Here is a 15605-nt window from a genome sequence, read left to right on the forward strand (position 1 = left end):
GGAACCTATGGCTTTCCCCCACATATCTAGGACCTTCGTATCGGGAGGAACCATGTATTTTGGACTGAGGACTCCGAGAGGGAAGAGGAATCTGAAGAAGGAAGTACCTCAGGCATCTATCTCTTTGAACCTGGGAGTGTTTTAAACAATTGGACTGCAAAAGAAATGCCTGAAGTTTTTAGAGCTTTTCCAGAGTAATATTCAAAACATACTAATTGTTCTAAGCCTAGAGAAAATGAAAACCTTTTGTGAACTGAAATGGGCTTATATTTGAACATTGTGACTTCAATGAAATATATCTTCGCATTTTCTTTTTGAGTATATATTCTTTTAAAATTCTTGTCATTCTTTCGTATGAATAGTCATCTTGGATGCTTATATTCCAAATCATTCTTTCATTCATGACCATACTAAATAAGAATCCTTAAATTCATACATTCTTTGTACATTCTTTGGTACTTATAACAGGTTCCAAGATATCGATGACATGAATGACTCTACTATGAACTTAGAGAACCCTTTTGAACGAGATATGTGTTTAGAGGAATCTCAAGATTTTGAAGATAACATAGATTGCAACCTATCTCCGGACTTGTTGAGGATGGTAGAGCAGGAAGGGAAACAAATCCTACCTCACGAAGAGACGATAGAGACGGTGATCCTGGAAGAGGGAAAGGTGGTGAAGATTGGCACATGCATAGCTGAAGAAGTAAAACAAGACCTCATTGGATTGCTTCGAGAGTTCAAAGATGTCTCCGCATGGTGTTATCAGGATATGCCTGGCTTAAATACGGATATTGTAGTTCTCCATCTTCCTATAAGGAAGATTGCAAGCCGCTTCAGCAAAAACTACGAAGAATGAGACCTGATGTTGTATTGAAAATAAATGAGGGGGTGCAAAAACAATTCGATGCTGGATTCCTGCAAGTGGTCAAATATTCTGAGTGGGTAGCCAATATTGTACCTGTCCCTAAGAAAGATGGGAAGGTACGAATGTGTGTAGATTATAGAGATTTAAATAAGGCTAGCCCAAAAGATAACTTTCCCTTGCCGCATATCGACGCCTTAGTAGACAACACGGCAGAGCATTCACTATTTTCTTTTATGGATGGTTTCTCTGGATATAACCAAATTAAGATGCATCCCGAAGATATGAAGAAAACTACATTCATAACCTTATGGGGGACTTTTTGTTATAAAGTGATGCCGTTTAGGTTGAAAAATGCAGGGGCAACGTATCAGAGGGCCATGGTAACACTGTTCCATGATATGATGCACAAGGAGTTAGAAGTCTATGTTGATGACATGATTGCAAAATCTAAAATAGAAGAGGAACATGTGCAGGTCCTAAAGAAATTATTTATGAGGTTGAGAAAATTTCAGCTAAAGCTAAATCCAAAAAATGCACATTTGGGGTCGATCAGAAAATTGCTTGGGTTCGTGGTCGGTGAAAGAGGAATTGAGATTGATCCTGACAAAGTAAGAGCAATACAAGAATTACCCCCAGCGTACTCAAAAGGAGGTTCGAGGTTTTCTAAGAAGGTGAACTATATCGCTCGGTTCATATCACAGCTAACCGAGAAATGCGACCCCATATTTCGCCTCCTCAAGAAACATAATCCTGGTGTATGGGATGAGGAATGTCAAAAAACTTTTGAAAAAGTCAAGCATTACTTATCCAACGCCCCAGTGCTGATGCCACCCTGCCCAGACAAACCGCTCATACTGTATTTGGCAGTATTTGAAAATTCCATGGGATGCGTGCTTGGTCAACATGATGAATCAGAACGAAAGGAAAGAGCAATCTACTATCTCAGTAAGAAGTTCACCGAATACGAAACAAGATATTCGCCAATTGAGAAATTATTTTGTGCCTTAATCTGGACAACTCGGAGACTGAGACAGTACATGTTGTACCATACGACCTGGTTAATCTCCAAATTGGACCCTCTGAAGTACTTGATGGAGTCAACTGCTCTGAATGGAAGAATGGCCCGATGGCAAATTCTTCTATCTGAATTTGACATAGTTTATGTGAACCAGAAGGCGGTCAAAGGGAGCGCAATAACGGAATTCCTAGCAAGTAGAGCTCTGGAAGATTATGAGCAATTGAACTTCAATTTCCCAAATGAGGATTTGTTGTATGTTGCAACTGTAGAAAGAGATTTCCAAGAAGGTGGTCCTTGGAAGTTGAGTTTTGACGGAGCTTCAAATGCTATAGGCAACGAAATTGGGGCAGTACTCGTATCTCCTAGTGGAGATTATTATCCTTTCACTAGCAAATTGGACTTTGATTGCACAAATAACATGGCTGAGTATGAAGCTTGCGTTATGGGCATCCGGGCAGCCATAGAGCGGAAAATTAAAGTGCTAGAGGTATACGGGGACTCTGCATTAGTAATTTACCAGCTCAAAGAGGAATGGGAAACAAGAGACCCGAAGTTAGTCCGCTATCGAAAATTGGTTCTAGAATTGATTGAGGAATTCGATAGTGTTACCTTTAGCTATCTCCCACGAGATGAGAATCAAATGGCAGATGCTTTGGCCACTTTAGCCTCCATGTTTAAAGTGAACAAATTAGAGGATATAAAGCCTATCCAGATCAGCATCTATGAGGCTCCAGCCCACTGTTGCAATATTGGCAATGAAGAGGAAAAAGATGATCACCCTTGGTACCATGACATATTGCGATATGTGAAAAGTCGAGAGTACCCTGACCATGCGACGGAAAATGATAAGAAGACATTAAGTAGGTTAGCCATTGACTATGTCCTAGATGGGGAAATTTTGTATAAAAAGGGAAAAGATCAAGTATTGTTGAGGTGTGTGGATGCTGTCGAGGCAAAGGAAATTTTGGAAGAAGTGCATGAAGGTATCTGCGGAACGCATGCCAACGGCTTCACGATGGCCAGACAAATTATGAGATTTGGGTACTATTGGTCTACCATGGAGGGGGATTGCATTAATTATGCCAAAAGGTGCCATAAATGTCAAATTTATAGTTACAAAATACACGCACCACCTTCACCCCTTCATGTTATGGTTTCTCCATGGCCTTTCTCCATGTGGGGAATGGACGTTATTGGGCCAATATCTCTAAAAGTTTCTAATGGGCATCGCTTTATCTTTGTGGTTATTGATTACTTCACTAAATGGGTGGAGGCTGCCTCATATGCAAATGTCACGAAGTCGGCAGTTAGCAAGTTTCTGAAAAAAGAGATCATATGTTGATACGGGATGCCTAAAAGGATCATATCTGATAATGTGTTGAACTTGAACAACAACTTAATAGCGGAAGTTTGTAGTCAGTTCAAGATCAGACACCACAATTTATCACCGTACCGTCCAAAAATGAATTGTGTCGTGGAAGTAGCTAACAAAAACATCAAGAAAATTGTAGGGAAAATGACTGAAACCTATAAGGACTGGCACGAGAAATTACCTTTCGCCCTCCTAGCATATCGTACTTCTGTTAGGACCTCTACTGGGGCAACACCATTTTCTCTAGTCTATGGGATGGAAGCAGTTTTACCCATAGAAGTTGAAATTCCTTCTCTCCGAGTATTAGCTGAACTAAAGTTGGATGAGGCTGAATGGATTCAATCTCGATATGACCAGCTAAACTTGGTAGAAGAAAAGAGGTTAAAAGCTATTCGTCACGGTCAGATGTATCAAAAACGAATGATGCGAGCCTATAACCAAAAAGTTCGTCCCAGAGAATTTCACGAGGGGGACCTAGTGCTGAAAAAGATTCTTCCTCTACAAAAAGATTTTAGAGGAAAATGGATGCCAAATTGGGAAGGTCCTTATGTTGTAAAGAAGGCATTTTCTGGAGGAGCTTTGATCTTAAGCGAGATGGATGGTAAAAACTTGCCAAATCCTGTGAACTCGGATTCAGTCAAGAAATACTTCACTTGAAGGAGGGGAACCAAAGTGAAAACCCGTAAAGGGCATTCAAAAAAAAAGAAAGAAAGAAAGAAAAGAGGAGAGGCCAAGGCAAAAACCCGTAAAGGGCGCCTTGAGACCAAAGGGGATTTGAGTTGAAAACCTGAAAAGGCGGCTCAAATTTTGAGAAGACATGAAGTGATCGGAGCAGCTCAAATTTTGATCAAGATCTGGGGCATGTGATGGTCTCGATATACCTGAATCAACAAGGAAAGGGTAGACGACATCTTGGGGTATCGACAAAACCCTGTAGATTCCCTAAACACATATCAAGTTCAGAATGGTTTTCAGAAAGCTTATGCAGGGAACTCGTGCTACAATGTCTTGAGCACCTGTCGTCATTTTATTCATTTTGAATCTTGACCAAAATTTGTTGTCTTGATTAATGTATTCATCTCAAGCTTTGCTCTTAATAAAGTTCCATCTTGTCCATCGTCTTTTCTTATTTTATCTTAGCAAAATTTGCTATCTTGATTAACTTATTCATTTCGAGATTTGTTCCCAATAACATTTTGTTTGTCCATTACGATAATCTTTTTCAAACATTTGAAATAACAATTAATAGACTGAATGTTCAAGCAAAAGGAGTTTTCCATATTACTCTAGAAACTTCTAAATAATGAGGGAACCTGAAACAGGACTGTTATTTAGAACATGCCAAATTTTAAGTATCTAAAAGGAAAAAGCCTAAATCAGGACTACACTTTCAAACTTTGTTGTCCAAACAAGGATTGAACAAAATGACAAGATGTTGTGACAAAGCTTCAATGAACAAACAAGCGATGTTCACCAAGCAATAAAAAAGGTTTTCTCAGAGAAGAAAATTTTGCAATTGTGCATGAGCATTTGGTATGACACCTTGGGAATGCGGTAAAGGACCAAAGAGCTTCATATTCTGTATTCTTGAATTGCGATAGGAGAAGATCGAAAAAAGGCCAAGTCTTTCTATCCTGGGGTTACAGTGGGAGAAAGATGGTTCAAATTTTGCATCCAGTGGATTGAACTTAGAGGTTTACATGGTTTAAATTTTGCATCCAGTGGATTGAACTTGGAGGTTTACAGTAGGGGCAATCTAATTAGGTGTTTCTTTGGATATGCCAACCAAGCAAGAAGACGTCGTAATACGCTAGTGATAAAACAATGGGCAATGATAACTCAAACATTAATGGATCATTCTCATGACATTTTGCATTCATGCAAACATCATTCATACACATCTAGTTAGGAAATTTTGATTCATTTCGATCATGATCACTAGGCATAAATAGGTTCATATAGGTCATGTTCCCTAGAGAACAGATCAATGAAGATGGCAGGTCTTGTTTTCCTGAGTTGACAAAAGCAGATCGAAGTAACCATAGATTGCAATTTAAAAGATTGAGGCCACAACGGCAAATCTTACTTCCAAGCAATGTAGCGGAACAGATTGAAGCTACAATGGCGAATCTCACTTCCCCGACATTGCAATTTAAAAGATCGAAGCCATAACGATGAATCTTACCTTCTGGCATTGCAGTGGAACAGATTGAAGCTACAACGGCGAGTCTCACTTCCCCATTGCAATAGATCGAAGCCACAACGGCGAATCTCATTTCCTTGCGGTGTAGTGGAACAGATTGAAGCTACGATGGCGAATCTCGCTTCCCCAACATTGCAGTAGAACAGATTGAAGCTACAACAGCGAATCTCACTTCCCCAACATTGCAATTTAAAAGATCGAAGCCACAACGGCGAATCTTACCTTCTGGCATTGCAGTGGAACAGATTGAAGTTACAACGGCGAGTCTCACTTCCCCATTGCAATAGATCGAAGCCACAACGGCGAATCTCATTTCCTTGCGGTGTAGTGGAACAGATTGAAGCTACGATGGCGAATCTCGCTTCCCCAACATTGCAGTCAAACAGATTGAAGCTACAAGGGCGAACCTTGTTTTCCCGACATTGCAGCTAAAAGATTGAAGCCGCAACGGCGAATCTTATTTCCTCAACGGGATCGGGTAAAAATTGGTCTTTCTTAGTCTTTACTCTGTTATCGTTATATGACAACGAGCAAAGATGGGCAGCTGTACAAGCCCAATTTTAAAAAAAAATTCGGGCCCAATTACAATACAAAACCCGAATAGCCCAACGACCCAAATTCAGCCCCTAACAGACTTAACCCAGGAAAACCAAGCCCAACTAACCTACCCAATAACCCACAAGCCCAATTACAACCCAAACCCGAGGCCCAAGTTCGGAGCCCAATTCCCCCCCAAAATCCAATTAGGGTTTCAGAAAAATGAAACCCTAGCCAAACCTAGCGCCGCACCCATCCCTCTGCCGTCCGCCCTGTCCCATCGCCACCCACCATGCCTAGCTTCATCAACACCTGTAAAATGACAGAAAAAAGCCGGAGCACGCAACAGATAGTGCAAGGCAATAGAATACAACCAAAAAATACAATGTAAATTGGCTATAAAAGCCAAACAATATCTCTGTACATTTTTTTACAACGTTTGGAAGGCAAAAAAAAAGAACAGATCAAAAAATTTAAAGGTTGAACTTAGTCTATTTTCTTCTCTGTTCTTACGTTTTTCTTAGTTATTTTCTTCTTTTTTCTGCTCTCTTTTCTACATTTTTTTAAACAAAACAAAAAGGGAAAGGAGGAATACCTGTTTACTTCAGAGGCCGGCGTCGGAGCCCGTATTCGTCGTCGTCGAAGTTGAGCAAAAGGGGCCGTTCTCGCGTAACTCCGGCCACTGGCCATGGAGGCGGAGACGGTGGCCTGGGTTCAAAGGCTGAGGCAGGGAGAGAGAACCAGAGGGTGTCTCCGTTTTTTTAAAATGATGAATGATTTAGTTTTTTTTCTTTCTTTCTTTTATTTTTATAAGACCCAAAAACCCGGCCCGAACGGGGCTAAGATCCGCGCGTTCTGGCTCGGAGGGACTATTTGCACATCCGGTCCCTCCGTTTATGCAATATGACGCGATCTGGTCCCATTCAAAATTTTAAATTTGGCCATTTGCTTTTTATGCGTTTCGATTTAGTCCAGTGTGGAGCACTGCGCATAAGGTTGGGGAAAATTGCTCAATCGATCCCCCTTCTTCTGTGCGTATCGCAAATCGATCTTTGGCCTTATTTTATTTTGATTTCTCCCCTGGTATTTTGTTTTGTTTTCAGTTTAATCCTGTCATTTTATTATTATTATTATTATTATTATTATTATTATTGCATTTTATTTATTCATTTATACCATTTTTCATATTTTGTTACATACATTAACATACGTTTTTACATATATGTATATACTTATGTTTTTTATGCTTTATAATTTATATACATATATATATACATAGATATGCACATTTGTTTTTTATGTATATATATATGTATATACCTTCACATAATTTATAATTTAAATATATAGATGCACATACATAAATATTTCATTTTTATAATTCGTATTGTTATCATTGTTATATTTGATATTTATTTATTCATTTATTGAAGTGTTTATCATTTTTATGGAATGCTTTAGTTTTTTTGTTCATTTATTATTTCATGTATCTTTGATTTGTTTATTACGTATTTTACTTGTTGCTCATTTTAGTTGTGCTTGTATTATCTCATTTACATTGTCATCATTATCATTATTTTGCTTCTATTTTTTACTCGAATTTATCAAAAAACGAAAAATTTTAAAAAATAAGTAATATTCGGTATTTTGGATCTTCGAGAGAATCGAGCCCTAACGTATTGGGTTCCGACTTTCTTCGTTGAATTTAAATAATCGAGATTACTCTTTTTTAAAATGATAAAAAGCTCGTTATCGAGAATTCAATATGTTGTGTCCTAACGCATTGGATGTGACATGTTGTTTTCTCGAGACGAGGATTTTTCGAAATAAATACAATATTCAATGTTTAATATTTTGAAAAATTGTGCCCTAATGTATTGGGTTGCGATTTCTTCATTTGATTTAAACAATTGAATATTCTTTTAAACTTTATTACACGAATCTTTTCAAACTCAAGTTTTAACAATATTGGGAATTAAAAACTATCGCGTCCTAACTTACTGGTCGTGATCCTTTTTTAAGCACTTTTCATTCGCGTATCGGGAATTCGAGACATTGTATCCTAGCTTAATGGATACGATTCTCTTTCTCGAATAACGTGCAATATGCCTCTTTTCCCTAAAATTTTCAACGTTTTAACACAAGGGTCGTATTTTAAATTCTTCAAAGTTTTCACTCTTCGACATTAAGACATTAAGTAATCAACTAGGTACCAATTTTGGGCGTATCGAGGGTGCTAATCCTTCCTCGTGCGTAACCGACTCCCGAACCCATTTTCTGAATTTCGTGGACCAAACTTGTTGTTTTAATAAAATCAAACCGTTTATTAAAAACAACCCCTTTTCGAGGTGATCCAATCACACATCATAAAAAAAAGGGATTGGTGGCGACTCCCGTTTCTTTTTTTTCAAAACCCAAGTCGACCCCTTTTTTTTCACCCAAAAAAATGGTGTCAACAAACATTATTTTCTAACAATCTACCTTTCCCATGTGAACCACCTCCCTGTAAACCCTAAATATTAAGGTTACATTTTTCCAAAACCTCATGAAATCTGGCCATGTTTCTCTCACTCTTTAGTTTACCACCCTTTTTCTCAAATGAATACATGATTTCATTAAAATCTCCTAAAACCATCCATGACATATCTCGACAATTCCCTAACCTTCGTAAGAGGTTCCAAGATTCCCTTCTATTATGTTCTTCTGAAGCACCACAAAAACCTGTTAATCTCTATATTAGCGCTCCACTTTTTACCATGACAACCACATCAATATGACTGGTTGAATAACTTCGCAACTGTACCTCATGTTCTCTTTTCCATCCAATTGATAATCTACCTTTGGAACCTTACGCACCTACGTCTATTCCATTGGTAAATCTACATCTCCCTTGAACTTTTTCCATTCTTTTGCCTCTTAACTTTGTTTCTATTAGAAACAAAATTTAGGGTTGTACATGCCTCACCTTATTTTGGAGGCGATTAACCGCTTGTGGATACCCCAATCCATGAATGTTCCAACTTAGGATTTTCATTGTGCCGGGTCAGCATGTTGATTAGCGGCTACTGATCTCTCTTTAAATTGACTCAAAGCACTCGAGCCATTTCCCTCATACAAATGGTAATTCTTTATTCTTTATCGTATTTTGCCTTCACCATATTTGACTGGTGTATCCTTCATTATGGCCTCCATTTGTCCCACAGACCATTCTCTTTGAGAAAAATCCTCACCATCTATTCTTCTTCTTCCTCGTCCATATAATTCCATTCCAACATAGCTATTACCCTTCTTGATTCCGCTTGGCAATTCCTCAATTAGCCATATACTTCTGACAAGCAGCTCGTTTCTAGATGGTGCTCTTAATGAAAGGTTCCAAACAAATATAACCTCTTGAATTTCAATTATCTTTCATACCGGGCAAAAACCCTCTCAATAACCCAATTTTCCACAAAGAAAATAAAATAATGGGAGTTACGCGTAGCCCTCTTGTCCTTTTGTCAGCGTTAGCTTTTTCTTTCTCTTCAAAGCTAGCCTTACATCAATTTTCACCCTAAATCTCATATATCTTTGTTCTCCTAGTGAAATCAAAGCAACATCGTATTGTATAAATTGTCCAACAAACTCCCCCAATTTTCTTGCTAAGCCTTCCGGTATTACTCCATATGGTAGATTGTGAACTTGGATCCAAAAATAAGAATAAAACAATGGGATCTGCTTTGGATATTCTCCGATACTCAATCGGTGGAAAATTAACAGATGCCTGTTAAAAGTCCACGACATTCTATCCAATACTCTTTTAATATCCACTTCATAGAAGAATCGAAATAAATATAATTTCCCCCCTAAATATGTGATTATAACTCCTCCTAACGGATGCCATAAGTCCGTCATATTTCTTTTAAGAGGCAGAAAGTGAATTACGCAATCCGTAAGAGCTCTCCCCACTAAACAAAATCGACGATATTCATCATCATTATTCGGCTCTCTTTCACAGGGAATCGACTCTTCTTCTTTATCCTCCAAACTCATATTAGCGGTGTCCGCCTCCATCCGTGGTAAGCTTTTTTGTAGATAAGCATCCACATTTTGCAAATCCTGACTAACCCTAACGTGTGCCGACTTGATGTTGTGAAAACGAAAAAACGAAGAAAATGGTGTGCTATGAAACCCTAGCAAACAAAAGAACTAGAAATCTAAACCTCTTTTCTAATAAATATTGTTTTATACTTTGTCAATTTTTTAATTTCATTACAATAATTTGATTTGATATATATTTTTTAATGAATTTTACTTATATGATAATATTGAAATTGAACAAAATAATTTAAACTGGTTTAAAAATACTTTTATTATTAAAATTGTATAAAATTTAAATCTGATTTATAAATGTTTTACAATTGTTTTAAAGATAAAATCTATTTAACTTATTTTTCTAAAAAATAATTAAAAATCATAATTCTAGAATTTTTTAATAAGATAATTTAACATTGTCAATATTTTAATATTATTAATTAAAAACAAGTTTACTATTTTGCATCAAATAAATTAGATTAGAAAAAGTGTCTAAATTAGATTTTTTATAAATTATAAAAATTGATTAAAGATATATTTATTTTAATCATAATTAAATTAGTCTTTTCAACAAAGTGTAAATGTAATATATATCATTTAAATAATTATAAAAGATATAGAAAATAATTTAAATTTATTTATAATATTAATCATAAAATTAAATTTATAAAAAAATTAATATATTATAATGGATGCATACAATAAAAGTATTTTAATATTTTTAAGTAATGAAATAGACTTGCAAGTCAAGCTTGGATAATGGATAATGGATAATGGATAATGGATAATGGATAATGAATATTCCATATTTTTTTGTGAACTCGAATATATACATATGATATTCAATCGTACATAGTATAATTATTTGAACCTGTTTTAGATTGGGGCAAAGGAGCTTTGGACCCCTTATTAAATGGTTCAATTTCACTTTTAATCCTTTTTAAGCCTTGACGAGTGAACACAAGTGAAAAAATGATCCAATGTCTCCTCCGCTTCAATCATGTCTATAATTGCTGGGGTGCCTTGACACATGAGAGAAGGTATATAAAAGCAATGACTACTAGGGTAGAACTTACTAAAGTAAGCCAATCCAGGGGGCCTAATTAAAACATTTTAAAAATTTTAAGCAAAAAACCAAATTTTCCAAAAAAAAAATTTGGGGGCCTTAATCTAGTTTTGTCATGTATTTCGACTAGCTTGCAATTATTCGAGCATTGACAAAAAGCAGTAATCCCTAAAATATCAGTATTGTTGAAATCACTAACTAAAGTCCATTTGGCTCCCAAATGAAATCAACGAAGCCATTTATGTACACAAGATCATATTCATATTCAGGGATGGATAAATTGTAATTTTCATAATAATAAAAATATAATTTCACTATTTGAATAGTTTATATTTTTATAATTTTTAAAAGATTAAATCAAATTTTTATCATTTTTAGGGAGACTAAAGTATAATTTTATCTTTATTTATTTAAAATTTTAAAAAATTAAATAGAATTTTTTTTTCCTTTTTACGAGACCTCCACGTTACAATTAGTTACGACCCACACAAGACTGGGCTAATATCTGGATTTTTTTTAATATATATGAAAGAAGAAAAATATTTAGCAAAATAAATGGGGAGTGAATTACTTAGCAGTTGAAGTTGGAACTTGGCTTCCGTATAACTTTTTCCTGCTCAAAACTAAAATGGAAAAATATTACGACTAGTCCCCCATATTTTATCAAATTTTTATGATAATAAATTTTAGTTACTTTCAATTGCTTTTTTCCCAGTTTCAGTACAATGTTAAGAAGTTTCGAGCAAAGAATTTTGTGAGAACTACAAGTCAATATGGAATTGCTTTTATTAATTTCTTCTTTTACAATAATTGATTTTGAAATTTTATTAAAATTACGAGGGATCATTTGTGATATTATTCTATTTTTAAGTCCAAAACATTGAAACAAGTTTGGAGGTTATGCTAAATTAAAATAAATAAATAATATCATAAATGGTGTCTTATAATTTTATCAAAATTTGAAAATTAAGTTTAAATAATCAATGTTTTCACTGAAGTTTTGATTTGAACATATTAATATTGTATTGAAACCAAAGGCGAATCTAGGTGGTTGGCAGGTGAATCTAGGGGGTTGGCAGGCGCCCCAGCCCCCTAAAATAAAAAAAAATTACTATTTAGGCTCTTAAATTTAAAAAAAATAAATTAGTAAAGGTAAAATTACACTTTAACTCTCTAAAATTATAAAAATTCAATTTTATCTTTTAAAAAGATAAAGATATAGGTTATAAAACTAGAAAAAAGACAATTGAAATAATCGAAAGTAATTAAAATTTGTTATGAAAATATGAGGATTATTCATGATATTATTTTTACAAAAAATATATGGAAATCGACAACCATTTTCTAAATAATCCACTCCCTATCTATTTTGCTAAATATTTTTCTTATTTCATATATCTCTCAATATTTTACGTTTTTTCATACAAAACCCGAAATCAAAATTTAATTTATATTTAAACTTAAAATAGATATTTGATCAAACTCAAACTTTAATAAATGCAAATTTGATTGAGCTCGATTACACTCGTAATTACAATCAAACCCTAAAGACATTCCCATGTCAGTAGTCTCAACAACTTCAACTTAACCAAAGATTTAATATTAGTTAGGGTTTAAAAACAACAACGACTCACTTTTTTCTGTCCCTTGGGAAGAGACTAATCCGACTTTTCACAAAACTTGAAAACCAAAAATTGGCCCTTCATTCCATGAACGGTTTCTTTAAAACATGGAAATTAAATTATCCATTGATCAACTGTCCAATAATACTTTTGCACGTAATCAAAAATTGGCCCTTCAATTTTCCTAATTACTTCTACACTCTTTTTTTCCCACTTCCAATCTAATCCTTCACAGTCCATTGGCTGTTTCTCAGTATATCCTTCGACGAATAAACACACCAATATTGTTTTTCAATATCCATTAGGGTATGCATATATCAATTTGGCATAATTTAATATACTTTTTCTGTACAAAAAAAACATTGAGAACTGCAAAAGTTGAGATTTAATTTTCTTATATAAAAATCTCAAAAAGTCATGTGAATATAAGACCGTTAGATTCAATTAAAATTATTTTTAGAAGGGTTTTTTACAAATAAAAGAGATTTTGAGTTAATAATAAGACATAAAGTTATACATATCGAGGTTTAATTGTTAGATATAATCTTTTAAAATTTATTACATAAAGCATATTTAGAAAAAAATTAGAATTAAAAATTGTATTTAATAATTATTCATTAAAATATCACTTAATCATGTATAAAGGATAGAGTTTTTTAAAATAATTTAATCCTTCCTAATAAATTATCTAAATCTAAAATTAAAAGATGAAATAGAAAAATAACTTGAGTTTTAGTTGATTTGATTTTAAATTTTAATAATTTTAAACTTAAATAATCTAAATTCCAATATGAAACTTTAATTACTTAAATTTAAAGCTATCCAAAATGATTCAACTCAATTTAATATATTTTTATCTATATTGTTATTTAAGTTTATAGTTGAGTTAGTGTTACGAGTCAACCGAGTATTAATTTGGTTAAAAATTATGAAAATGGCTTTCCGTAATTACAATAATTTATATTATTTGAGAGTACTTTAAATTTTTTGTTTGAAAAATCAATAAAAATATGCATATTGTGGGATTTGAATGCTTCTCAATTACATTAATAAAACATTTAATTTACCATGCAACTAAAACTTTATTTTAATATTTTTATACATATTTTATTACCTCCATTGATTGTACATTTATACTATTATTTAAGCTCCTGACTGAATTACATGTGATGGAATTTTATTAATAATGTATTTGTAGGGTGTGTCTCGTATTCTTCTCTCAGTTAAACCTTGTTATCTTTTCCTAGTTGGACTCTAATTATTCTAAGGGGTCATTGTATCCCCGTTTTGATGTATCAATTAGCGAGAGCTTTTCTTTGATAGTGACAAGATGTAGTCGCATAAGAGTTTTGGCAAGAGTTTCGTGGTAATTATGGAGAGTATTTTATACTCCTTTTGCTAGTATCTCATGAGGCTTTAGGGCTTTGTTTATCGGCTTGCTATTTGAGATTTTGAACTTTGTATTAGGGGTTTTGGATAATGTATAAGTTATACATTTAGGTTTATTTTATCCATCTTATACTTCGGTTTATTTACTTATTTAGTGAAAAGCTGATATCTCCTTTGCCTGTGGTTTTTATCCTCTTCGAAGGAGTTTTCTACGTAAAATATTTGTGTTCGTTATTCTCTACTTTTCTTATTCGTTGTTTATACGAGCCGGTCCCCAAGAGTGAGTTGGTGTCACAAGTTATCTTGACACGAACTCAAGATTGATGACAACACCGTGATAAACAATTTAAGTTAATTTTTTCATTTTAACATCGTATATATTTCACGTGTTATTATTAAGTAGTTTCAAACCATACATTTATTTATTTTATATTATTTTTAAACACACATTTTTATTCTAAATTTGTAGTTTTATACGTATATGCATGTGATAAAATTTTTAATTATTATAATATATCCTTTAAAAAATTAAGATAAACTTTAATATTTTGTCACATTATATGAATTTTAGGACAAAGATCTCCTCATCTTTACTTCCCAACCGTCCACATTAACTGCCAAAGATGCCTCAACTTCCACTGTTATAAAAGCCTCGACACCTTCCCTTTCTCCAAAATGGCGTCTGCCCGAGACTCTCAGCCTTTCCACTGGCACTACGCAGATCTCGAAGACCATGACTTCCAAATCCACGGCCGAACTCTCTTCTTCACTGTCGTCCTCTTTGCCATCGTCCTTATTTTCGCTCTCATCTTCTTTTACACTCGATGGCTATGCAGTTCTCATCGACACGACCTATCCCCGACCTCTCACGTACCCCCACAGCCTCCTCCTCAGCCTCGAGGGCTCGACCCCAATACCATCAATGCGTTGCCGATAACTATGGTGACGAGGGGGAGGGCGGCGCTTGGGAGCGAGTGCTGTATATGCCTTGGACTGTTTGAAGATGGTGAGAAAGTTAAGGTTTTGCCTTCGTGTCACCATTCTTATCATTCCGAGTGTGTTGATAGGTGGCTCAGTGCTGAGTCGAGTTGTCCACTGTGTAGAAATTCTCTTCAAGTTGAATCAGATCGGCTTCGTCAGATTCCAGTCATTGTGACTCAGTAAACACACACGCACACACAAAAAAAAATTGTAAACGATGGTGGATTTGAGTAGATTCCTTTTATGGGTTTTTCTCTGCTTTTGATTTTGTCTTATATTGTGGGGTTGCCATGAATGTAATGCTACCATGTGCTCGGTGAAATTGTTCAATGAATAATTGTTTTTTGGCTAAATTATGCTTCAAGTACCTGTACTTTTTATATACTTGAAAGTTAGTTTCTCTATTTTTAGGTCTATTTGTTAACACCGATAAAATTCTTCTATTAAATTCATTAGTGTAATATTTTGAAAAAAA

General features: G+C 34.7%; 2 protein-coding genes across 2 annotated transcripts; both read left to right on the plus strand.

Moving 5' to 3' along the window:
- Positions 1-3237: 3237 nt before the first annotated feature.
- LOC105772091 (uncharacterized) lies at positions 3238-6766 on the plus strand. The gene is made up of 2 exons (XM_012593429.2): positions 3238-3661; positions 6582-6766. The coding sequence occupies exons 1-2, from the start codon at positions 3238-3240 to the stop codon at positions 6764-6766; spliced, it is 609 nt and encodes a 202-aa protein (XP_012448883.2).
- A 7981-nt stretch (positions 6767-14747) lies between these two features.
- On the plus strand, positions 14748-15483 carry LOC105772221 (RING-H2 finger protein ATL66). Its single transcript, XM_012593543.2, has one exon. The coding sequence runs from the start codon at positions 14825-14827 to the stop codon at positions 15311-15313; it is 489 nt and encodes a 162-aa protein (XP_012448997.1). The 5' UTR covers positions 14748-14824; the 3' UTR covers positions 15314-15483.
- The last annotated feature ends 122 nt before the right edge of the window (positions 15484-15605 follow it).

This window comes from Gossypium raimondii, chromosome 6 (assembly GCF_025698545.1).
Source record: "Gossypium raimondii isolate GPD5lz chromosome 6, ASM2569854v1, whole genome shotgun sequence".
NCBI lineage: Eukaryota > Viridiplantae > Streptophyta > Magnoliopsida > Malvales > Malvaceae > Gossypium > Gossypium raimondii.